The sequence below is a fragment of the Egretta garzetta genome, unplaced genomic scaffold, assembly GCF_000687185.1.
Source record: "Egretta garzetta isolate BGI_Z169 unplaced genomic scaffold, ASM68718v1 scaffold154, whole genome shotgun sequence".
Lineage (NCBI taxonomy): Eukaryota > Metazoa > Chordata > Aves > Pelecaniformes > Ardeidae > Egretta > Egretta garzetta.
Genome location: NW_009259600.1, coordinates 2,703,493 through 2,729,372, shown reverse-complemented (window position 1 = coordinate 2,729,372; position 25,880 = coordinate 2,703,493). Strand labels below are relative to the sequence as shown.

Genomic DNA, 25,880 nt, shown 5'->3' with positions numbered 1-25,880 from the left:
TGGGGGAGTCTGACTGAATCTGGGAATCTCTAGATTTGTATGGAGTGAAAACAGCAGCCAACTTTTGCTTGGGCTTTTCGGTTAGAACAGAGACCAGACTTCTAAACCAGGATGCCATATGCAAAGACTTTGCTGAAGGAATGTTGAAGGTCTTTCTGACACCAAAGAAGCCCAAGAGTTACATCTGAATTATTTTTCCTTCCCCTTCATTTAATTTTAGGCTTATTTAAGCATGTCAATCTAACTAGGCATGGATGCCCTAGACCACAATGCTTTCCTCTGCCTGGGGTAACTAAAGAAAGTGTGAAATTACAAAATCTAAGCTTTCACGCTTCAGCCATAACTGATTATACGCAGTAGTATGTCAAGGAACAGCATCTATGTATGCTCTGGCAAAACCAGTCACACACTCTGAATTTTTAAGCATTTGGGGTTTTTGGGTTTGTTTTTTTTTTTAAACTACAGGCTGAGACAAGTCCGAACAATCTCTCCACCCCAGCCCAAACATTTTGGCTTTGATTCTCCAGAGCATTGTGATTCTGATGTAAAAAACCATACGAGATGGATTAGTATAGAATATTTCCCCTCCCTACGACAGCCCCTCTCCCGTTGGCACAGATTAAAGACCGCGGAGTAGCAGGCAGCAAACATGACAACAGTTACTGTATGGCTGAGAGGCGCCTGTGGATGTGTCGCCATCCTTGCTCCACTGACAACCCAATGCGATTTAGAACATCCTTTATGTGGCTTTAAAATAATCCTGAAGACTAGCTGTAAATCCTGAAAAACTGAATGCAAAAAATTTGAGTCCTTTCTGCCATCTTCCTAAACTATAACAAATCATAAATTCCAAATCTCTGACAACAAAAAAATCCTGTTATTTAATGCATAACATAATCCATTTATGCATAACATTTAATCCATAAAATGGGTAACTGCATGCCACGGCTATAGTTGATTCTGCTAATAGATGGACTGGTACTTTAATTACTTCCCAGGGTCCCTTTCAGCCCTATTTTTATGATGCTGTACTGAATATCTGAGTGAAATCATCAAGAAGTTTGCATAACAGATCTATATGCCCAATTGACCTGATTTGCTCCTGCTAAGGTACTGCCCACAGGGAAAAGCAAACAGAAGACATGCGCTTGTGGCCATTTAGGAAAAGGAGATCTTCCAACCTGTTGGAGCAAGCTGCCAGTGAATAGGAAGGTTAAGTGGGCATATCGATTCATTAGGTGGTTAAAGAAAAAAAAAAAATTGTTTTGGCTGATGAACTACAACTGAGCTAATTCAATGAAAGGACAAATCAATTAGAGCTGAACTAACAAAAATGCCCTGTCCTGTCACTCGCTGCCTACCTGCAACTTGAAATAAGCTGTGGATTTTGCGCATTATATACAACAGGAAAAAAAAAAAATTTCTGTTCTTAGGCAAATTCCAATCTTCTAGGTAGTGACTGATAGTTAAGAGCTTTATTTTTTTTTATTATTATTATTCCTTTGGAGCCTTCAGATTAATAAAATACAAAGTTTGAACAGCCTGAGTAAGAAGGGAGTATCGTCAGCATAAAACGCACAGGGCAAAATAATCCTCGGCCCCAGACAGCAGTGCATGGGCAGCTGCTCCTAGACCTTACAGCAGGTTACACAGGAGTAGCTGCCACGGACAAGCTGCCTTCCACAGCCGACTTGCCAAAAAGCCCTCCACCCCTTACTCCCGAACAATTACAGGTTTCAGAAGTCCCCCCTCTAGTGTGGAGAAAGAAAATCAGCAGCCTCCTTTAAACACTCCCAGCTTTTTTAACCATTTAAGACACGCACATCTATGCTGCCTTTCTGCCCCTGCAGATACAGAGAGGCCCATCCTAGAATGGGGCATCTAAAATATCCATAGATTAACCCCTTGCCCATAGAACTTGCCCCTGCTGGAGCAGGATGCTGAACACTATTTGCTTCAGCTGAGAACATAAATCAGTGAGTGATTATCTGCCTGTTTATAAAGGCAAACACCAAGCAATGCATAGCCTGAAGCATAAGGGATTGCTTGTTTTGTCCTGTTTTATGTATCTGTGGATGTTATTTATGACAATTTTTACTGGATCAACTTTAATGGATTCAAAGTGGTTGAGGGTCAGCCAGCAGTGTGCCCTTGTTGCCAAGAAGGCCAGTGGTATCCTGGGGTGCATCAAGAGGAGTGTGGCCAGCAGGTCAAGGGAGGTTATCCTCCCCCTCTACTCTGCCCTGGTGAGACCCCACCTGGAGTACTGTGTCCAGTTCTGGGCCCCCTGGTTCAAGAAAGATGAGCAACTCCTAGAGAGAGTTCAGAGGAGAGCAACTAGGATGATAAGGGGACTGAGGCATCTCCCCTATGAGGAAAGGCAGAGAGTGTTGGGCTTGTTTAGTCTGAAGAAGAAAAGACTGAGAGCGGACCTCATCAACACTTACAAGTATCTCAAGGGTAGATGTCACAAGGACGGAGCCAGACTCTTCTCAGTGGTGCCCAGCAACAGGACAAGGGGCAATGGGCACAAACTGAAGCATAAGAAGTTTCAGTTGAATACAAGGAAGAACTTCTTGACTTTCAGGGTGACAGAGCACTGGAACAGGCTGCCCAAGGGGGTTGTGGAGTCTTCTTCTCTGGAGATATTCAAAGCCTGCCTGCACGATGTCCTGTGTGACATGCTCTAGATGAGCCTGCTTTAGCAGGAGGGTTGGACTAGATGATCTCCCGAGGTCCCTTCCAACCCTTGCTAATCTGTGATTCTGTGATTTTTTAAAAAAAAAAAAGTCTGTAGACATAGAGCAAGATTTATAAAAGCTGAAAAAATTATGTGTTGAGACAGAAGTACAAGTGTAGTTTTGAGAATGCACAACTGCCATCAGCAAATGCAATGGAAAGCAAGTTCTGAGAACATTCAGCCTAACACTGTATCCCCCTTCAAAATCCCTTTATAACTCAACATTTGTAGTTCAGGTCTTAACCTGGCATCAGAGCAGAAGAAAAAAAAAGAAAAAAAAAGCTTTCTGTTTTGGCAGGCTGGTTATAATCATCTAAATGGTTCCTTTTGTATCTTCCTTTCAAAAACACCAAGACAGATGTAAAAGAAGAAAGGTACATGGCACTCCCCTTTTGCAGTGTAGCAGTTCCTACGTTTAAGGCTGGAAAGCATTTTCTGGTGCTGTGACGCTAGAGAGGACCAAAATAAGATGCAGATATTCAGATGCTAACTTGTGCGGGAAGCGGGGGCAATCTGGAGGATGTATTTCTCAGAGGCGACTATCGAGGTTTTTGCATTTTTTTTCTTGAAAATCTTGTCTTTGGTTTGCTTTTCCTAAGACTCTAAGATGGCTAACTGGGAAACCAATTAAAGCAAGATCACTGCTTGCTTGTCTGATGTGTTTCAATTTGGTCAGCACTTTTGACCCCAGAGCTGTCACCTGCCATGGACAAAATACCATATGTAACAGGAGTAATACAGTTCTGATGTTTTGCCATCTTAAACCTGCAAGTCTAAGTGGAAAGAGACTCTGGAACAGACCCCAGGGAACTGCTCTGAAGAGAAAGATGGAGATGTAATTCTAGGCTTAACCAAAAGAAAGCAGGACCATAAAGGCAAAGATACACAAAACATGTACAGTCAGTGAGGAGGATACCTGCTAGACTACTGCTTTACGTGGACCAGGCTAACTGGACATGACGTTAACTAGGCATAGAAATTATTTTCCACAGTGTAATTAGCAAGTAGCAACAGATTTTCTAGCTTTGCAAGTTGCTTTCCTGATAAAAATGACCATTAGGTTAGCACCAATATGAGAAAGTATTTTGTCAGGTTAAAAAAAAAAGCAGAAATAGGACAAATTTTGGGAGGATATGGAATTATAAATTATCAGAACTGATGAACGGAATTTCCCATATAGCTATCAAGAAATAAAAGGAGATAATTCTAGTGAAAGGAGGCAAATTAAGACGACCTTGTTTGACAGGTATTTAGTGCCTCCATTCACAACGTTGTCCCTAAGGGCGAATTGGGCATGACCATCCAAGAGAGGATTCCCTGAAGGACACCGAGGAGCAATCGATTGCTTATGCAAGCAGCCTCCTGTCATTTGCAATTCCAAGTGCTGCTTTACTTTCTGAGGTCACTCAAACACCCCCTGTGACTGAAGTCATAACTTCAATTCATTTATTCCACATCCTGTTTACTAATTCACTGATAAGTCCCCCTCACCATGCTACCCATTCACTGCATCACATGGCTTCTTTTCTACACTAGACCAAATCAGCCCTTCTATTGATGCTGTTGTAAGCACATTGTCAAGATTTGTTCCACTTCCACACCGAAGCAAAGCGCTGGCCTTGCGGCCTGGAAGCAAGATATCACTGTAGCAACTCGATGGGCTGGCGATGCTGCATGGTTTTCCTTTTCCCCCTTACTGTACTGCGCTCCTGCCAAAAGTTAACTTTACAGGAGAGCGATCCCTTTTGAGAGGACAGGCAGGGCCACCTCTATTGTCCTGGCTCAGCACGCTCAGAGCAAAATGAGGACCAACTGCAGAAAGAGACATTTGTAACGCTTTCTCCAGAACATAAAATAAACAGAGCGAGCATGCAGCTGGCCTGGTAGCAGCAACTAAGCCTTTGCTCTTCGTTTGGCAGGAAGAGCTGCAGTGCCTGCATAGGAAGGAAATATTTTCTTTTCACCGGACCTCTCTGCCACATTTAAGAACACCAATGATAAGATACAGCAGCTGACTCGAGAAGCGGACAGGACCCATTAAGATTTTACTTTTAGAAAATAGCCAGTACACTGCCAATCCAGTATACGTGGATTTTTCTAGGTTCCCATCAGCCTTGATTATTACACCTCTAGCAATACGGAGACCAAGATCCTGAGCTGAACAAATTCAAAGAGAAATGTCTTACTAGGGAGTAGGAAACTGCAGAATTAAGCAAAATGCGTATCACAAACCAACTTCAAACACGTAAAATAAAATCACTAAATGAAGGATTTAATGTTGGGTTCCTATGATTTCTACCACACTGATTAAAAACAAAATCTGTCAGTTTCTGTGACTAAAAAAGCCACGAATCTTGTTCTCAGAAATTCATTATGTAGCATTGTACAGTAAAATACAGGGTGCTGTTATACAACCAAGCATCTGGGGAGATTAACCCTGATTAAAAAAAAAATCTCTGGGAAAAGCAGCTATTTAATAGAATGAGAATGACAGCAGAATCCAGAACTGGATTTGTTCAATTGAATCTAGTTGGATGTTAGGAAGTGTTACTTTACCAAACAACAAATCAAACAAATATTTACCTTGATGCGAAGAGATGTTGAGTACAAAGCTCTCAGTAATTTCCCACCAGAAAAGCAGAGCAGTACCTTTAGAGAGAGGGAGGACTAACACGACCTGGAAGATTCAGGAATACGTTTCTTCACAGTAATGAAGAACAGGAATTCAGGGAAGCCGTGTAGGAGGGTGTCCTGAGACATGGTGAGTACGAACAAAGGGGCAGCTGATCCCACATTGCAAGGACAGCTGCGGGCAGCAAGCGAGAGACGAGAGGGCAGGAGGAAGGTGCTGCCAAGCTAAAGCAGACTGAAAAAGCCTTTGGCCGACTTGGAGCTAAAAACTGTGTAAGGTTTCTCTTTGTATGCTGTAAAGCTATCCTCACACTACCTACAGTCACTTCAATGCTCGATCTCAACACACAGTTAAGTAATTTCTGCACTACAGCTCTGTTTCACCATTCTGAAATTCTACATAAACACTACGTAATTGAAACAGCTAACGCTCTTCCTGACAGTTTTCTTGCATTCAAATATATGTGGCCGTTCTTCCAACTATGAAGCATCATTAGTACTTGCAAAAAGTCTCCTCCTTGCACTAAATGCAATTGCTTAGCTGATATTATAAGGCATTTACTGTAACTGCTTTTGGGCACAAACAAAGCAGTCTTTTTTTTTTTTTTTTCTTCCAGTAAAGTGTCAGAACTGTCAAAACTATCCATTAGCAAAGAATTTGTCCAAGAAGAATTCTATCATATTGCTGTTATTACAGGAAAGACAAGAAAAGTAATCTCAGACAAGGACATATGACTTGGCAGACATATGAAGCAGAGATATCAGCCTAATATTCCAAGAACAAACTTAACTACTGCCAGCAAGCTGACAGCTACAGTTCATGCGCATCTGCTGCTTCCCATGAACTACAGTTTGCAGAAGTGTGAAATTAGACACTTAACAATTCTATCAAGTTAAGACATTAAAGAAAAAAACTCAGCACTCTGAAGCCATATTAAAAAAAATTTAATATGTTTTTTTCCAAGATCTAATATATAAATGCAGTGGTAATAACGTACTCTTCTTTTGTAAGCTTGGATGAAATATATTAAAGTCCACTTTTCGCAAATTACATAAATAATCATCTAAAGCAACCTAGAAAAGAAGAAAAAAGCTTAGTCCATATGGTGCACACAAATAATTGAACATTAAGTTTAAAAAGCAATACGTGAAACCAAATGAGGAACTGCAAACAGGCTTGACAGTTTGCCTGTTTTATTAAGCGGTAGCATCACATTCAAAGGATTCAAAAAAAAAAGGTAGGTTTTGCGAAGAGAAGCATTATCTTTTACTAGACCAAACAGCAAATTATAAAAATAGACAAGATTTTCCGCCCTTGCTTCAAAACGATGGTCTATGAATATACAGACATCTTGGGGGAAATGATGTCATTAAAGAAGAAGTGTTAGAAATGTTGATTAAAACTATGAGGTTGCAGAGTCAAATACACATTATGATATTCCCAAGTTTTAGGTATTACATCCTCCCAAAATAGACACATGAAGCATTAGTTAATCATGCTTAATTTGATACTCTACTCTTCACAAACGTACTAGCACAGAAATGAGTCTATCACTTAAAGAGTGCATGATATCACACTGACCGTACAGAAAAAAGCAGGATATGCCTTCACAGGAACTTTCTTACTGAAAGATCTAGCCTGAAAGTAAATGGGGTAAGATGGGAGAAAAAGAAAAACAAACATACTTATCAGGAGAATTTAACATCTCAGATTAAACATCAAGTACTATACATAATGGTTAGAGCCAACAGACTGAATTACAAGCTTCGTCCTTTTTTATTTTGACATCCTGAAACTATAATTTTCCATTACATGCAAGCCAGCACCATCCCTCACTGTATACAAAAGCAATTACACAGAAAGTATGTAATACTGGGAGAGGCCTGCTAAAATTCTTACAGGTTATGGCAACCTTACAGTTTACCTGTAATAAACCCATGTAAATTAGCATCCCTTGTCCCGACAAAGTTCCAAGTTGCAACTCATTTAATAAATACAGTTTTAACGCTTTTTTCCCCACCACCAAATATCTCTGTGCATCCCAAGAGACAGAAATGATGGAGGACCAGAAATGCATTTCTCCGAGTGCATCTTTTTGGTCCAGTGTTGCCGTCAGTCCCAGAAGTCCAGTTACGCTCCATTTACATTTACAAGACTTTGAAAGTATCTCAATGCCTCAGGGTCCTCAGTATCTACATAGGAACAGAGTCTAAACCATGGCTGAGTCAAATCTACAATTTAAACCTATGTACAACTCAGGTACATCTACCAGAGCTGAAGCAAATCTTCCTGTAATGCTTATTTATAAATACAGAATCCCTCCTTGTTTTGCCTTTTCTTACAGGTTAAAACAAACAAACCCTCTATGAATACTGATGAGAATGCATGAGTTTCCATTAGTTTTCCATTAATCTTTCCAGACAACAGAGAAAATCAGACTGAAACTTTAGGAAGGAAAAATACTGAATCTTTTCAGAAGGCAAATAATTTTAAAATTTTTGAAATGTAGTAACGTGTGTCTGTGTTTAAAAAGGAAAATACTCTTCCCTGATCTAATGCTGTGCCTTATTATTATTAAATGTGAGATGAAAGAAGTAAGTAATCTTGCTTGACCTTCTTAACCCAGAATGGGTTGCATGTCACTCAGAAAGCATGTTATCTTCCTTGGTACACTGAGCGCATAACGAGCTAGCATAATTGAGATAAACGCTAAAAGCCAAAAGAAGACCCTCTTTTAAAAAATAGGAATGGGGAAGGAGGTGCTCAAAGAAGGGGAACGTGAATGTATTTGCAGGCTTTCAAAGAGATCACTGTGGGACTGACAGAGCACTTTTCTTATATGCTTTTATTCTAATAAAACACACAATTCCTAAAGAAAACTGCAATCTTCATTACCTTATTTTGCCCTCTGCTGGTCATCAGTTGCAGTATCAAGAAGAGCTGACCACTTCAGAAACTTTTCTCCAGAGATTAAGTGCCACATTACTACAATATGCTTCATATAATATCGCTGAGGCTTAATTAAGCATTTGAGGATTATGTTTCTTCTGACTGTGAAAGGGGGCTGGTAACTGTTACCCTCCTCTTCCAAAATATGTGGTTTGTGTAACAAATGCTGAAATTGTTGAAACCTCTCTGCAGGTTTAAACTTTACCCTACCCTGTAATTGCAACTAAGACAGAGGGTAAGTGGCTGAAATGACCCTCAGGCAAAACAAGATGGTGATTTGATACAGAAGAACAGATGCATTTAAAGGCACCAGCCCAAAAGTCTTGAAACACCCAGCAAAAGCCTATTTTGTCTATTAGGGGAGAAAGCATCTTTATCCTTGCATTAACAAAGACCATCTGATTATCAAGGAGGATAATACCCTGTTATTACTGCCAGTTACTGCCAGTTCAAGTGGTTTGAACACCCTAGAGATCCTGCACTGTCGATTATTCTTCACTGATGATGGAGGCTAGAAGCAAGTATTTGGAAAGGAATGTTTTTATTTTAATTAAGATGATATAACCCATCGTCCATTTTAAAAAAAAGGTGGGGGGAGGGCATGCCAAGATCAACATTCAATTGAATAAAATGCTAATTCTGCCCAAATCTGTTTTCCTTGTGTTTATACTTTTCTGTATAGTATCCAATTACATGATCACATTGCATATTTTCCATAGGACCCTCCCAGTGCATAACATGGGCAGGGCTCTAGGAATGGAGTGGGAAGAAAGCCGGGGGTAAGGTTCTGCCTGTTCTCTTCAGAAGCTGGTTGGCATGTCAGGAGCCAGGGGACCAACGCACTAAGAATTAATCAAATTATCTGAAAGGCTCTGAAGAACTGAATTCTCTCCCTGCTTCTGTCCCAAAGTTTCCACGCAATACCAGCAACCAAGCTTTATACAGCTGGACAATAAATGCACATTGCTGTTTTCCATGCTTCCCATCCCTGATATGAGGCACTTCAGGCAAGGTACTTGGCATTTTTGTAAGCCACAATTGCAACCAAAGTCAATGGGTTTATACACTGTGCATTATGGGTTAAGGGGTGGGGAATAAAAAAAAAAAAAAGAAGAAAAATCAAAATATTTCAGCTTGAACACAGATAGTGGACAGTTTTGATCTTGCATTTTCTTTGTCTCTCTTGCCTGCTTCTAAATGGAATAAACAGTTTCCTTGGGCATAGGATAACAAAACCTGAGACATCAGGTGAAACAACATGAACAGGAATGCATTAAATGAAAATTATAAATAGCCTGTATTAAAAATGAAGCCCAAGGCTGTGTATTATTAACAAAAAATAAAAACATTAATCAACTAACTAAGCACTGACTGAACAAACCAGGGATGCCTCATTTTATCTCGAAAAAAAATGAAGGGCTCTGCTATCTCTACTGCATAAAATACTGTGATCACAGGTAACGCTGTAATTGAGGATTATATTAATGGTGTAAATGCAGAGATAAATCTTGCATTTCTTTACTTTGAAGTGGTATCTTTTCAGACTACCTTGATTGGAAGTACTGAGTGCACCACTCAAAAGTATATGCGTACATGTACTTGTAGACATAAGAAACTCCTTACAGTGCTTCTTGCAAGTTTCGTTTTCCAGATAAAGGCAGACACAGCACTGCTGATGAAACACTATTTCACTTTTGTATTATGTACCAACAAGCAGTTCAGACTGTAGCTAAAATAATAGCATAAAAGAAAAATAGGACTCTGCAGTTCTTCAGGATTCGTTATCCACTGTTCCAAGCAAATAGTCTTTCCTAATTCACTTGGGTGTGAGCCAGAAAAGAAAGAAACAGAAAGCGCCTTTCCCAAAATAGCTTTGAGCATGGCTGGTCATGCTAGGGAATGATTTCCCCCTCCCACACACGCTAACCAGCAGTTAAAGGCAACATGCTCTGCTTTCCTGGCAGCCATCCCACTGTGCTGTGAAATACCATATGCAGAAGTGCTTTCTATGGTGCTGATCCCATGCTGGCATACAGTTGCATTTATAAGTCTGCTTGAAGTTCCTCTCCCAGTAACAAGGCTTTTAGGCAGTATTTCTATGTATGCAATTGGACCTGGCTATGTGTAAACTGCCTCCTGTACATACAGATAAATATAACATTCATACAGAAGCAGTTGTAATATTTAAAGGTTTTGTGGGGTTTTGTTTTGTTTTTTTTTTTTAGTTAAACTCTCTTAAGTCAAGGTAAAATATTTTAAATTAAGTATCAGCTGTAAGTCTTCTAACAACACATGCACAATGCTTTGTGAAGATTAGCATCAATTATATTTATTTAAATAAATAAAAGGGAAGGAATCTCACATGTTCTAGATGAATATGGGCCTGGCTGGCAATGTCATAAATTACATCTCTCACATTTTTCTCTTGCTTGCCTCTTATGAAATCCTCTTGTGAAACTCCATGCTAGACATAGGAAGGAAAATCAAAAAGAGAAGAACCCTCAGTAAATACCATGCGTCCATTTTAGCTTCTCAAAAACCTGTCCCAGCAACCAAACTAATGACACAAAACTGAAACAGTGTGAATGTTTTACCACTGCCCCTCCTTTTTTGTTTCCCTTTTTTGAGAGTCACTTGGGAATAAAAATGAAGAGAACAGTTGGCACAGACTCTTCTCTGCATGAATTTGTCTCCTAAAGACTTTGTGGTCAGACAGATAACCAAGTCAGATTTTAAAGTTTTGGGAATTTAGATCAGTTTAGGTGTCTAATTTTTAAAGCCATAATCCAAGAATTGACATTAAGCAGAAGAAAGCCAGTAACAGCTAACACAGAAGCCGTTATCTTGGGATTGGCGTGCACCACCAGGCTTGCAAAAAAAACCAAACTAAAACCTCACCCTCCCAAAACAAAACAAAAAACCAAACCCACCAAAAAACCCACCCCAGCCCCCAAAAAACCAACCCCAAAGTTATTCTTTGACTATAGCAACCAATGCAAGACATAATATGGTATATTCAGAATTGCACCAGTTGCCCATTTTTCTCAACAACGCTCAGGCGTGTGAAAGCTGCATAAAGGCAGGCAGGTAGGCTTCACGGGAGACAGAGACTCCAGTAGAACTCTGCGATACTTGCCAGCAGCTGAAATGCTTACAAGATGCTCAGCCTGCACAGAAGGGATACAAGCTGTTTTTACAAGCTGTTTCACTGTAAAAACACCTTCCGTGGCAAGGAATGACTGTGAATTTTCAGACTATGTTTGAAAAGCTAAAAACCTGGAAGGCCTCTCATACCACCCAGTCCCAGAAGGGCTGAAAGCAGGGTGCAGCTCCTTTCTGCAGTCTTATAACCCTGACCTATATTAGCATCTACGTTTTTTGCAACTACCTAAATTACTAAACTTCAAATCAAAACTTTCAATTGTATTGAAATGATATTCAGAAAACACTAACGCAACTGCGTTAAGAATCACCGTAATTACATACATTTTGGTTAAGTATAAAAAGAACAGCATTAACACTTAAAAAATAAAGACTGGAGATGAAGGAGTAACAGCTGCAATGCCTCCAGATCTAGCCAGAGAAAATTAATGAAAAACTTTGAGCTTTAATCCTATTTTACCCACACTGCAAGATCTGCCAAATTCCAATGCAAATTAAGGCGTACAGTTTAAATTGGAGGTCTATACCATCTCCTACAGCCATGCATGGAATGTGTGCTTATAGCTATCAAATATGTAACAAAAAAAAAAACCCAGCCCCCAAAAAAACAAAACCACCAGCACATTTATGAAAAAGTAGTAAAGAGAAACCCAAGAAGGTTGTTTAGAAGTAAAATTTCTCATAGTGCTTCCTTTATGGGGATAGGAAAAGAAAAAAAAACCAACCACCCCTCCCAAAACCCAATCCCCAGGCCCCACTCCATATGTGTATTTCTACACATTAATGGAAAAATTTCTGAAAGCTAAAAAACTACTACATTTAATTAAAAAAAAAATAAAAAATAAAAAACTGGAAACCCTACAGTATCATGAAGGACACGCCTCTCACCTCCCAAAAGATACAAACACATGACAATGGCATATTACTAGGCCACAGCAGAAAGAGTTAAAATAAAGAAAAAAGGTGTACTGTTTCTGGCTTACTAAATTATGATCTCATATCTAGCATTTAGAGATACAGTTAGAAAGACTATACTGTTCAATTCCAGACAACTTGTTTCTCTTACCAACATACAAATGTCCATGGGAAGAAAGACCTTTTGTCTTGTACTGTGATACGGAGTTGCTCTCAAACAGGTAACTATGCCTTGTGCTTTCCCAATGTGACTGGCTGCATGGTCAGCATGGATGTCCCTCACACCTAAAATTGCAGAAATAGTATGTTTAGAATACACTGTCAGGCCTTGTGAGGGGTATAGTCTTCCCTGATGCCTATCACAGTCATATTTAAGGAAAGCTAAGTGCATTGCTCCATGATAGATCTGTCTGTGTTCATAAATTGCCTTGAGATATCATCTCAGAGGTGCAAAGCAGCAGGCAAATTCATTGATTTCCAGATTCAGAAGCAAGACGCCTCTTAGCTTGTGGCAGTTTCTGCAAAGGGTATACTTAGCGGAGCGGCACCTACTCAGATACAGTACATCAGTACACAAACTCATTTTCATTGGCATGTCCTCTCCCACGGTAACAATATTCCCCGAACTGTTTTTCCTGACAGAAAAATCATTCAAGTGAGAGATTCCTGACAAGCATTAATGCTTAGAGCATGGTTTCTAACTAGCTGCAGCTGATTCAGCAGTGTACTGAAGCCAAAGAGAACGGTCCTACGCTTCCCCCCCCCATAACCCTTATTTCTGCTACCTCCCTTGTGCTGTCATGGGCAACTAGCAAGGCAAACTGAATCAGACCACCAAAGCAATGGAAAACTAACTTTAGTTACTCCAACTGTGAAAACTGAAAGAAGAGGGAGATGAGCAGGGCAGAGCAGCACCACCGCTCTTTATGGCGTGACCATACAAGACTGGCTTAGACTTACCATAAAGCCATAATGTTTTCACAGGACTGACCCAGGATAAAACGAAAATTTAAAGGAAAATTGAAATTAGAATTCACAAAAGCTCTAAAAGAAGCAGCATTCTACAAAGAAAGAAATGAGAGACGGGAATTACAGACCAATGAGCCTTACTGACACCTGAAAACGATACTGTGCATACCAGATTCACTGCCCAAGCCTGCCTGAGCCCTGAATGGGTCTCAGAAGCCTTTGGGAAACAGTGGCTGTAGGTAGACTACACGGACTTATTTAGCAATGGCAGCAGAAAGCAGAGTGTGGCTTGGAGAAATCAATGGACATAACTTACTGATACTGACTGGGCAGCTCAGGCTTTACATATAACCAGGAATTTAAAAAAAAAAAAGCTCAAAGAATAAGAGTTAGCAGTGACTCATGCTCAACCTGGGAATATATCCCAAAAGTGAAGTTCTGAAAAGGCTTAATAAAATTATCGAGTAGTACCAGACTCCTAACCACTTAGGCAATGCATCAGAGAGCACGGTATTAATATTTTTAAATGACACTTGCTGAGAGGAAATACCAGGGCTCTGGGTGACAAGATTAACTGTCAAAATGAGCTCAACAAAAGAAGTAACCCGACATCAGGAAGAACAAAGCAGCACTACTACTGGGAGAGATACATGCAAACTGGACGCAGGTCAGGAATAAAGAAGCTAAAAAGCACAAGAAATTTAGCAAACATGACCGGTACTGAAACCAGGTCCCCCTAGTCCAAAAGACGTCTGATGGGAAACAAGAAAAGGGCTGTGTTCAATTAATTTCTCCATTTGTGGGAAAAAAACCACAGAAGTTAACTGTTCAATATGCAGTGAAGGAGACTTATGCTTAGATACTTTGTTACACTGGTATATTTAAGATAAGTTAAACATGACAATAGGGCACCTAGAAAACCCAGAGCCCTCACAAGAGATTTTCAAGAAGAGGATCATCTGACTTGTATCAGGAGTGACCCAAGCATGACTGAACTTCTTCAGGATCGAAGACATTTCTCAGAATAGAAGACACTGATATTTCTCATACTCCTATATTTCTTCAGTCAGAAGGCCAGAAAGACACTTGCAACATTTCACTGATTTCCTCCTGAGGAAGTGAACATCAGATGTTGAGAGAGGTTCCTCATTTCTTCCTAAGAAGAAACTCTTTTAACCTCAGCATTGGCCTTCCATCAGACTACTCTGATAAGCAAAAGGAAAACATTGCTACTACAATACTAAGTACTACTAAATAATAATAATTCTCTGAGTTTATACAGGAAATACTTCCATAATGCAACAAACACCTAAAAAACTCACCTTTTTCTTCACTGCAAATGAACAGTTCGTTCCCAATCTGTGACTCTTATTATTAGACATGGCACAGATACTAGCTTTTAACCAAAAGGATATCATCTTTGTTGTGTTTTTTCTAGCTATTCAATTATTGATAGTTAACCTACTTTTAGAAAGAGGAGAGGATTCGGACCCAAATTTACAGTATCACCATAGGTTGGGAAGTCAGCTGTTTCAAGACGAGAGGATTCGGACCCAAATTTACAGTATCACCAAGGCAAGTTTATAGGTTGGGAAGTCAGCTGTTTCAAGATAGCCAGTGTAGTATCACTGCAATATAGAAAAACAGCTGCAGAACAACTACAGCACTTCGTGTTCTGACAAATGGGACAATCGGAAAATATGGTGAAGAGCTGAATCTACCACACTCTAACAGGAGCTAGAAAAGAGAAAACAGTATTGAACAACAAAGAACAGAGCAGTAGGAAACCACACTTCAATGAGCTTTCCACTGAGCAGCTTCTAAGGAAAGTATGTAGTTCTAGGACAGCTGCAGTAAGATGCCAGATTTATGGTTGAGCATTCAAAAGATTTCTGAAGCTTTACCTAAGACAACTTCTACTGAAATTAAACTCCAGTGGAAAAAGAGCAGGATTTTTGAAACATCAGTAAATATTATATCTGCACTAATGAGCTATCAACAAAATCTAAAAAGGGGAAAATGCCTACCCAGCATTTCCAAGGTGAGGTACAAGAGAGCACTCTGAGTGTTCTCCGCATACGTTTCAAGCTCCTGGATGTTGCAGTATGCTCTATCATCCAAGTTCTTCTCCTGTAATGTGAACACAGAACTTCAGTAAAATGTAAATATAACTGTTATTTGTGCAAGTTTATTACTACAGTCAGGTCAGCCTAATCCACTATTAGAAAAAAAAAGGACAAAATTAAGACACAGAAAGAGAGTATACACTCAGATAGAAGTAGTCATTAAAGCTTAGAGTCTAACAGAACCAAATAACTACATGCAACTGCAGCCAAGTCTGGTTACTGGAGCAAATGAATTCTCCGTGAAAAAAGATACAGCCAAAACAAATCATCATATGGTATTCTTACACAATGGGGTTGACAATTTTAATACTTAGTTTGCATCCGAAGCACAGAGAAATTTAGATAAATAGGAATGTATTTTTTAAAACATGCACAAAAATCAATCCATCAAATACACACGTGAGTTTCAAAGTCAGATGCAAATACCCCCAAAAATATAACATCCTCCAGCATTCATTCTTCCTACCCTAGGGGCTTTTGTGGTTAAAATGTACCAGTCTGAAAAAAACTCCGAAGTCTCCGACACTCTGCAAGTAACTGACCATCAATTTTCTCAAGGTATAACTTCATGAGACACTAACTTCAGCAGCAAAGCTAGCTTAAGAAATTCCTGTCCTCAGTTACTCATTCTTGCTCTTGTGTCAGAGTTGGTAGCATCATCACTGTACCAGTGAAATTCTTTCTCTTGGGTTTCCCAGGAAAAGGGTGGTTATTTTAAAATTAAAGTGATTTGAATGCTCCAATTTACAACACCGCTTAGAAAAAACTTCACAGACACAATAAGGAGAAGCAGCTAAGCGAGGCAAAGAGGTTCAGACAGGTAATTTAATTTTTGAGATTTTATATCCATGACTCACCACAAGAGAAGGCTATTTAGGGGGCAAAATTGACACGGTAAGAAAAGAGGAGAGGAGGAATAAGATTATGCCAATGATGCAGATTTATGCAACTTTTTGCAATACACAAGATGTCCTTTCTCTTGAGGCAGGATTGGAATGGCACAAAAAGAGAATACGTATGGGTTTCCCTTCTTGCACATCTTCATTTCCATTTCTATTAAAAATGTGGCTTTCCAGAATTCCTAACAGTTGCATATGGAGACCTTACTACTTAATCCTATAGGACAAAACTTCTCTCACTTCCTTACAGAAAGGAACCAAAGCATAACTCCCAGTGGATTACCTCTAGGGGTAACCACTTCAAATCAAGAACAGAGACCAGCAACATGAGCACAGATACACTGGTTATCAGAGCAGGGAACAAGAAAGATGTCAACCCACAAACTACACCTATTTTAAAGCAAAACTAAACAAGGGATTCTATTAGCCATTTTGGCCAGAAAGAGCAGAAATTACGAGTGGGGGCATCAAGAGAGAATTAGAAGGAAATACAGCAGTAACATTCTTGAAGAGAAATACTACTGTCTGGAAAAGATCAATTACTTAAGCTTTTGTTTTACACACAAACACATAAAATTAAGGAGAAAAAACCTACATACAACTAAAACCAGACCTTGAATGGTAAATACTTACTCTTTCATCAATGATCTTCATAAACCACATTTTAGTCAAGTTATGCCTCTTGACAGCCTGAAAATTATCAAATAAAAGATCCACGTTAATGTACACGAAGTGATGGTAGTAATGCATTCTGAAGGCTGAAGTATATTTTAGATAAGACTTCTTACAAGGATTGTATTCGCTGGGTTAAGTCAAAGTGGCATGTCAGTGAAAAATCATAGAATCGTGATTGGCTTCTTCAAATACAAAAACTTTCAACTGGCATTTGTTACAAGTTGCTGCACAGAGAAAATGAGATCTTGGCCATCAAGCCCATTAACTAAAAGCATTTCTTTAAAAGTATTTTTGAAACTAATTTATTTTTTCATTAATTCATCCGTTCCCACAAAACGTTTGCAGATAACTACGTTTACTCTCCGAAGAAAACAGTTTTCTCCAAGTCAAGCAATAATAAGATTTCCCCTGTAAATTTTCAAGCGTCACTACAACATACCAATATGTACTGTAAAGATAGCATACTAACAAAGTAATATAATTAATATTATGGTTTTGTTTAAAAAAATATCCTATCCCACAGCATCTCATATTCACACATTCTTCTTTTGGCTCTTATGTTGTATTTGACTTCCTTCCTGTACCACTTCATTCCATCAGCTTACCTTCAATCCTCTTACACACACTGAATTTTGCAGACCACACGGTCAGAAAGGCTACAGTCACACATAAATATTTATGAACAGAACTTACGGAGCACACTTCTTGCAATCTTAGCCTTTATAGCTCACTTTCTACTTCTTTTCATCCATTATATTTGTAAATATTTTTTCAAGGTTTGACAAGACTAGATCTTGTTGTTGATTCAACAAAACCTGCTTGAGGAAGTACTCAGTAGGTGAAAAGGTAAATTTTAAAGTTAACAACTGCAAAGGTCAGTTTTGCTTCTCACTTGGTTGTCTTGAGTATCATTTTGTAAATGAAATCCTTGAAATAGTCACAGGTCAAGACTTAAAGCACCAAACTGAGTTCTGCTGAATTACCCAATTTGTACATTACATCCATTTTAAGCTACCTTCATTCAAACACACAGGTCCTAATTTTTCAGAAGTTTTGAAAATTGGCTTCTTCCACAAAAATGGAAGATTCAGCCTCACTTTTCCTGTGTTCAAAATGGACATATAAGTAAGAACAAGTATCATACAGTTGCTGTTTAAGTTTATATTGAAGTCACCGGGAGTTGAGCTAGTAATAATTCTAGAAATACTATCAAAGACTATTTGTATAGTTTACTAGTGCATAAACCCCTTGGAATCCAAATGTGAGTATTGTGGGATATACAAAACTTCAGGTATACATTTAACATGATAAATTAGTATTTCTTTTGGGAAATCAAAATTGTCTTTATAAAAAGTCAACAGCAAGAAAGGAATACATGTAAAATATGCTGTGCAAAAGACATGCTAATTCTATTAACAGGTTTGCAACACTTGTGAGTTCAGGTGTGTTTCTAAATCCTTCTTTCTAAGAATTGCAATGACATTCTTGAACATTTGTGAAGCTGTGCTCTTCAAATAGGTCATTCTTGGGACATTTGCTGAAATGTAGAAATAGAAATCACACCTTGAGCGCAAAGGTCACCAGGTCAGGTTGGATTGTTAGTTCCCTCCAGCACTCTACAGTGTTCAGAGCTATCAGAACTCCCAGAAATACTTTCTGAATTATTTTTCAACATCTTATTTCACAACCAGTTCTGTCTGGATTGTCTTATATTGGTTTTCCTTCAGAGAAATCATACACAAGGTGAAATGTTACCACAGAGACAGGCTAATTCTTTCTTCCACTTCAAAAATCAATTTTCTCTTTTGTGAGAAAGGAGTATGACTGGCAGTCTTAGCTGTTTGAAAGGGCTGCAATTGGTATCTCCGTATCTGAATGATTTACACCTGACTGTTGTGCTGGTTTGGACTGGGACAGAATTAGTTTTCTTCACCGTAGCTGGCATGGGGCTATGTTTTGGATTTGTGCTGAAAACAGTGTTGATAACACAGGGATGTTTTCGTTATTGCTGAGCAGTGCTTACACAGCATCAAGGCCTTTTCTTCTCACACCACCCCACTATCGAGTAGGCTGGGGGTGTACAAGAAGTTGGGAGGGGACACAGCCGCGACAGCTGACCCCAACTGACCAAAGGGATATCCCACACCCTATGACATCGTGCTCAGAAATAAAACTAGGGGGGGGGGAGGTTGGCAGTGGGGGTCTTCTGCCCAGGGACTAACAGGCATCAGTTGGTTGGTGGTGAGCAATTGTTTTCATTTGCCTCACTTGTCTGTCTTGTGTTTTATTTTTCTCTCTGCTATTTTTTCTTATTGTCCTTGCAATTTTTATTATTTCTTTTTAATTATTAAACTATTTTTATCTCAACTCACCAGATTCTCTCCCCATTGCCACTGGGGGTGGCTGTGTGGTGCTTAGTTGCCAGCTGGGGTTAAATCATGACAATCTTTTTGAGTTCTTTTGTAAGTTACTCTTCTGCTAATAAAAGTTTCCACCCCACACCGATATACACACAAGCAGCCTCAAACTAAAAGTGCTGCAAAGAATATATATACAATCATACCTAAAATTAACCTGTACCTAGCCCCACTCAATCAGACAATTAAATGACATGGGATCTTCAGAAACAAAAATAAGCTACACTAAAGCAAGTTCCTCCTTGGAAAGGAGACAAAAGCATTTTGGGAGAAAACTGTCTTGTTCCTGGGAAGTTTGCCATATGCTGGAAGAGAGACAGAAAGAAGGAAATAAAAAGCAAAGGCACAGACAGATTGACATGCAAAACGACCAATTCTGCATCTTAATGTCTGCATTAAAATATCACCCTAGGTGCATCTTCAACTCCCATAATCCCATAAAAAGGCTCACAACATTTGCCAGCCTTCATTCTAACTCTACAAATGCTTTATTGTGGCTAAGGCACACACTTTATCCAAGCTGGAGACACCTATGAATAGCTCTGGTCCTCCTAAAAGTGAATGTAACACGTTTCTCTTATTTTACTTCTTGGCTTTACCTATGTTTTGTCTTAGTTAAACAAGCTGTTTAAATTGTTTAAATTCCAATTTTAATCTAAACATGAGTCTTGATAGACAGGAACAAATGCTCACTTATGGCTTATTTCACATTTCAAGGAGGAAGAGTCAGGGAAAGGCCACAGTTTCAGTACTTCCAAAAGTCACTGAAAGAGGATTTGGAAAGGACTCATTTATGTGGTCTCAGAGGTGCAGCAGAGCAGATGTGAAGCCAAGATGGCAACAAGTGAAATGCTTGAATCCCACAGGAACTGCATTGTTCTAACCCAGGGTTTCAATGAGTGTCCTGCTTTTCCTAGGATTTTAACAGGACTCCACATTTCACTGCCTGTTTTTCAGCAGGTCCATAAACCTAACTACCTATGGGATCTGTGTTAATTATACTCAGCTACTGAGATCTAGATGAACCGCAGCTTTTCCTGGCCAGGAGCTCAGAGATCTTTAGTTTAAATGCAAGTTCTGATCTTAGAGAGTAGAGGCCTTACAGTAGCTGCTCTTTTGGAAGGTTCTGCTGTGGCCCATGGCCCTAAGATGACGTTAGCAATGTATGGAATTTCCATCACCAAAAAAATTCAAACTCAATGCGACCCTGACAACCTGATCTGACTTTGACATTAGACCTTCTTTGAGTGGCAAGTTGGACTAGGTGACAGCCAGAGATCCCTACCAACTAAATTATCCTGTGGTTCCACATGAGCATCAAGCGGAGATCCATTTACACCACCTTCAGACCTTCAATCATCCATCAAACATATCTATAACAGTCCTAAGAAGAAACAAAAAATTTTGCAAGAAAGCCTCTGTTTCTTTGGCCATGCCCAGCAGAGGAACAGATCTGTAGGTGTACTTTATGTGTGATGTTCTAGTGCTTGCAGAACTCGGGCATCCTGGTAAAAATAAACTGGTAAGTTCACAAGTACATTCTCTGTTACTTAATGCACTGTGAAGTTCACAAGTTCGTCCCCTGTTACTCAATGCACACAAAAGGATCTCTGCAAAATATAATACACAAACAGAAGTCATCAAGCAACTCCTGATGCGAGGAGACTGTATTAAGATTCTTCCTGTAATGTAGTGACTAGGTATGAAGGTCTTGGGCTTTTCCTTGTACCCTATTTGCTAGTTCAACCTCTGTGCTTAGTCTCCTGTCTTTTTGTACAGTTTAATCTCTTCAGTCAGGACTAGCACTGGCTCAGGAAAATATACTTATGCACTTCACCTACTATCAACTTACAGTTTACCACTATTTACTCTGTCCTTCATCTAAACAGAAGACAAAAAGGAGATGGTTCACAGAAGTCTGACCCTCCAACTGAGTCCTACCTAAATATCCTCCTCCTCCTCCTCCTCCAACTCTGCTCTTTGACTGTAAGTAACTTAAAACATCACACACAGACACAAACACAATTTACATTACCTGGCTTATATAAAATAATGCTGTTAACTATGCAACACAGCACACATAAAACAATGACATTATTTCCCACAGTAGTATTTTACTTAAGTGAATTTTAGGACAATAAAGGTATATTTTACCCTCCACAGCTCTGTAGCAACTGGCTGATGTGGTGGGTTATCGCAGTATATATTTTCCACAGCCTCCCTCCAGAACTGCATTCGCATCAAACCTATAGTCTTCTGAGTTATGGAATCTTTAATCTGGAAAGAATAAATCTGGAGTGAAATTCACAATGTCTTTAAGGCACTTGGTCTATCTACACTGAAAAGACAGACAGGACATAGCCAAACTCAGTAGGGAAGTGCTCAGTTCTGAATTTATGTTTATTCCTCGCAAAGCATACAAACATTACAAAGTATAAAAAAAAAATCTTCACCACAACCTGACTTTGAAACCCATGGAGATTAAGTCCTGTGCAACCCTCGCCTTAGCTTTCTTCCCAGAAGGAAAAGCAGCAGTGGTAACAGCAGCGAGGGAGGGCAGCAGCACAGGTTGCCAGAAGCACAGTCCACAGAAGCTGATCTGGGATTTTACTTGGTCAGCAGATTTCCTGGATCGCTCCTTTCTGGCAAGCATTACCAACTTCCCTGGTTGCATTGGCAGTTTCTGGCCACCTAGCAAAGAGGAGAGACTGCAGTACTCCCCTCCCACACCTCTCTAATTACAAACTTCCCTCCTGGCAGCCTTTCCATCACCCAGCCCTTCCACCACCCAGCTTCTGCCAACAAAGATCTGGGACTGATTAAATCATCCACATTTTTGACAGACCTTCTACAGATAGGATTTAGCTGCACTTTACCAATTCAGTCACTGCATTTGAAGCCAGGACATAGATGCAATCACATAACAGTATCAAGGACCACAGCCTGTTTGTTACAATTTAATTTTAAAATGCACAAAGAGGAAAGTCAGAAAAACTATATACATAAACAAAATAAACTGGGGGAGGCTGGCTACTTTCCAAGGGCCATTCAAAACTAGAGGTTTGTACTGCACCATTTATTCATTGCCCCTTATAGTACAAGAAGTTAATCGTGGCAATAACACCACCTACTAGTCTAATTTAGAATATTGAAACTGTTATTTTACATTTCCAGAGTTCACAAATATATTTTAATACCTGCCTGAGCCAGTTCCACATTGAAGGCTCTCAAGGCAAAAGCAGACGTTCGAGATTCCGCAGGCAACAGCAGAGAACACAGAAACCCTTCATAGTCACGCTTTCTATAAAAAGATGAAAAAAAAATTATTATTTATAACTCTATGTAAATTGGGTGTGCTATTGCTTAGCACTGAACTCCTAAAATAGTAGCAGTAAGTTACAGTTCAGAACTCTGACTTTGCAAAAGTGGCAGCTTTTAAGTTTATTTTAAAATAAGACGAACTCCAAGAGAGAGGGGATCCTATATGAACTCCCAGTGCACCTCTCAAATCCAGATCTCAAGATATTTCACTAGAGGCATGGAATAAAGGCTGTGGCAGATCTGCAAATAGAATCCAGATTGTCCAACTTCCAGACTTTTGTTCCAAACATGAAACCATAATTCTTTAAAAGATTGTGCCTTGGAGCTTGGCAGAAAAGCACTTGCTTAACCAGTAAGTTTTTGTTTATTGGCAACTATATTCAAAGCATAAAAATTCTGGGTCTTAGCAGTTTCAGTGCAGGTAACTTGCTGCCAATCTAGAGTGATATGCCTTTGTTTGGCCACTTGGGTGTGCCATTAAATTAAGAAAAAATCAGAGTGCAGAGAATCATAAATTGCAAAATTGTACATAACCGTAGCTAAGAAAAACATTTGGTGACCTCTGAAAAGCTAAACTGCTTGTTTTGAACAACATTTTTGTGTACTTTCTGATAAGCACTGTAACCCGATTCTTCATTAGAACAAGACCAGCAACTCCAGGTTTCACGTGGAGAAGCAGGTGTCAAGGAAAACACACTTACTCATTTTCATGAGGTCTGCTGTTCTTCCATGTACTCATACTTCTTTTGAATGTGAGCTTAAAATAGCAAAACCAAACTGAGGGTTATTGGGGTTCCTACTTTTAGCATCAAACAAAAAGGAAGTGAGACTTAACAGAGGTTCTTACCCCTACAATACACAGCAACTGATAACTGGCAAATGGTTAGAGTTTTCACAACAGCTGTGAAACTTGTTTTAGAGCTTGATGCAAATCCAGAAGCATCGACAAAAAAATTCCATTTGTGAATTTTAGCAGGCTTTAAAGGTCACCCTCATGTTAAAGAACAGATGCATCAAACCTCCTTCAATTAAGACACCTTCTGAAAAGTATTAACAGCTCAAAACCTAGTATTTTTTTCAAGGCTGACTGTAGTAGTACCCAGTATTGCCCACTCTGGACAGGTTTTCAGCCACATTTTCCCAGTTTCAGTTATGCAGCTTGCCTGGGTTGTTCACACAACACAGAACTACCTCTTTCTTCAAGAAGGGAAACAAAGAAAACACATTTCACAAAGTAAACAGCAGCACAATAGAGAAATTTGTCTTTCATCTAGTAATGGTGTTGGCATGTTGGGAGTTTTCTTTCAATTATTCTAAGCTTAAAAATTAAATTTAGCAAAAAAATAACTAAGGAAAAATCAGAAAGAAATGTGAATTTTATGCTGACAGTGCACCCCTGGGAGAAGTTCAGTCTGGTATTGAGTGTTTTTCATAGTTTCCCTCCCAAGTAAGTATACGCTTACATACGAACCCCCAGACGCAAGAAAAGTTGGTTATGACCATTACTGGACTTCCAGTATAATGAAAAATATAAAGTCTTAAAAATAATTTCTTCCACATTACAAAACTCCATCAAGTCACAAGCTTGTCTTCCAGAGCAGACATCACAAACAGCAAGAGACAGAAAACGTACCTACTAGGGAAACACATTTTTAACCAAATAGCTTAAAGCTACTTGTAAAAGACTTATTTAAGATAAAAAGGAAAATCCAAGAGAAAGGACACCTTGCATATTGCAAAAAGTTTCACAAATCTGCATCATTAAAGCATAACACAATTGTTCTTCTGAACGCATGGAAAACTCAAATTCAGGACTGGGGAGCTGCTGATGCTTGCATTGCCTCAAGTGTTTTGTTTCTGTTTGAATAGTAACTCCTTCCTCTTATTTTTTATAAGTTCTGATTTCCATGCAATATACAAGCTACTGTGAACAGCAGCTTCAACTAAATGATGCCAAAAGCATAACCACCTTTCATTTTATTGTTTTGAATGCTTGTGTAATTTTATAAGTAGTCCTCTTAATGGTTTAACAAAAACAACAAAAAAGTTTAAATTAAACCATCTCAGCTTCTGTGCCTTGGAATCTATTTTAACTATTTAACTATTCTGTTCACAGTTGTTTGTTACCGAAAACATTTTACCTGTATACATTAGCTCTACCTGTACATTAACTGTACATGCAGCCTCTGATCTCCTGAGTAACTGGTAAACAAATCCTGGGTAATCAGGAAAACAAACCTGTAATCTGAAGTTTTATCAAGGAAAATACAACCTGGCTAAGCATTCTGATACATCTCTAAAGGTCTGCTGCTTGGTGCTGCACGGAAAATTTAAGATTGTCACATTTCTTTCCATTAGTTTTCCTACCTCAGATATTACAGCTGACATACTTTCACATCTTTTCCAAGCATCAGTTTGGAGAAGATACCTTGTTCCACTCTTTCTATACATGCTTGGAAGCCTTCTCCCTGTTCTTGTCAACCATCTAGGACAGCTGTATCCAAATACAAATTATTTAAGTCTTTACAAAGAGACTTGTTTAATTTTTTACTTCATACCTCTGAACTCTTGCGGACTAGAAAGCCGCTACGGGGCCTTGCACATTGTTTACTTTGCCCGGCCTGGAAGCTGTCTGAGCTGCGCTCCTGCTCCTCTTGCAGCATTTTGGATTTGACCAAAAATGGCTACTTTTGAAAACTAGACTTGCTCCCACTCCTACATTCAGGTCAGAGAAGCTACCTGAGCTGTCTGTCCAGCTGTCGGATTTCTTCTGCTTTTGCTTATTTTCCAAGGAGTACTTGGGAAGCTTGGCTATTTCCCTGTAGCCAGGAAGATCTGAAAACACACGTTATTTTTAAACACCCACTTCGGCGACCTTTCTCTCCAAAAAGCTGCGGCAATGAAACAGAAACGCTCAGTATGCCAGAAGAAAAGCAGCTGTGAACGACGCAGGGGAGGGAAATTGCCGTTTGCGGGTTAAATCATCCACGTAGCTTAATTATTTACCCCGTTTGCGTTGCTCCCCACCCCCCCCAAAGGCGAGGTCCCGGAGCAACCCCATCCACCGGCGCCGGT

At 39.4% G+C, this 25,880-nt stretch overlaps 1 protein-coding gene across 9 annotated transcripts; it reads right to left on the bottom strand.

Annotated features, from left to right (window-relative positions):
- Positions 1-6,316: 6,316 nt before the first annotated feature.
- On the bottom strand, positions 6,317-25,874 carry NDUFAF6 (NADH:ubiquinone oxidoreductase complex assembly factor 6). 9 transcript variants are annotated; one of them, XM_035893852.1, is made up of 10 exons: positions 25,417-25,874; positions 23,507-23,562; positions 22,686-22,785; positions 21,639-21,761; positions 17,026-17,082; positions 15,395-15,497; positions 12,550-12,683; positions 10,684-10,785; positions 6,954-7,010; positions 6,317-6,445 (listed from the first exon to the last, which is right to left on the bottom strand). In XM_035893852.1, the coding sequence occupies exons 2-10, from the start codon at positions 23,542-23,544 to the stop codon at positions 6,317-6,319; spliced, it is 843 nt and encodes a 280-aa protein (XP_035749745.1). In that variant the 5' UTR covers positions 23,545-23,562; positions 25,417-25,874. The 9 variants fall into 9 exon arrangements, with proteins under 9 accessions (XP_035749745.1, XP_035749751.1, XP_035749744.1 ...); XM_035893858.1 differs by adding an exon at positions 21,944-22,175 and having other exon boundaries at positions 22,682-25,874; XM_035893851.1 differs by having other exon boundaries at positions 23,507-25,874.
- Positions 25,875-25,880: the final 6 nt, after the last annotated feature.

What these genes read in the sequence shown, in the direction of transcription:
- NDUFAF6 (XM_035893851.1), bottom strand. Translation starts at nt 23,544, where the DNA reads ATGAGTACATGGAAGAACAGCAGACCTCATGAAAATGA. An exon ending in TCAATGTGGAACTGGCTCAG is followed by an intron (nt 21,762 to 22,685) that starts GCAGGTATTAAA and finishes TATTCTTTCCAG; the next exon opens with ATTAAAGATTCCATAACTCA. An exon ending in CCCATATTCATCTAGAACAT is followed by an intron (nt 7,011 to 10,683) that starts GTGAGATTCCTT and finishes ATTTACTTTCAG; the next exon opens with GCTAGATCTTTCAGTAAGAA.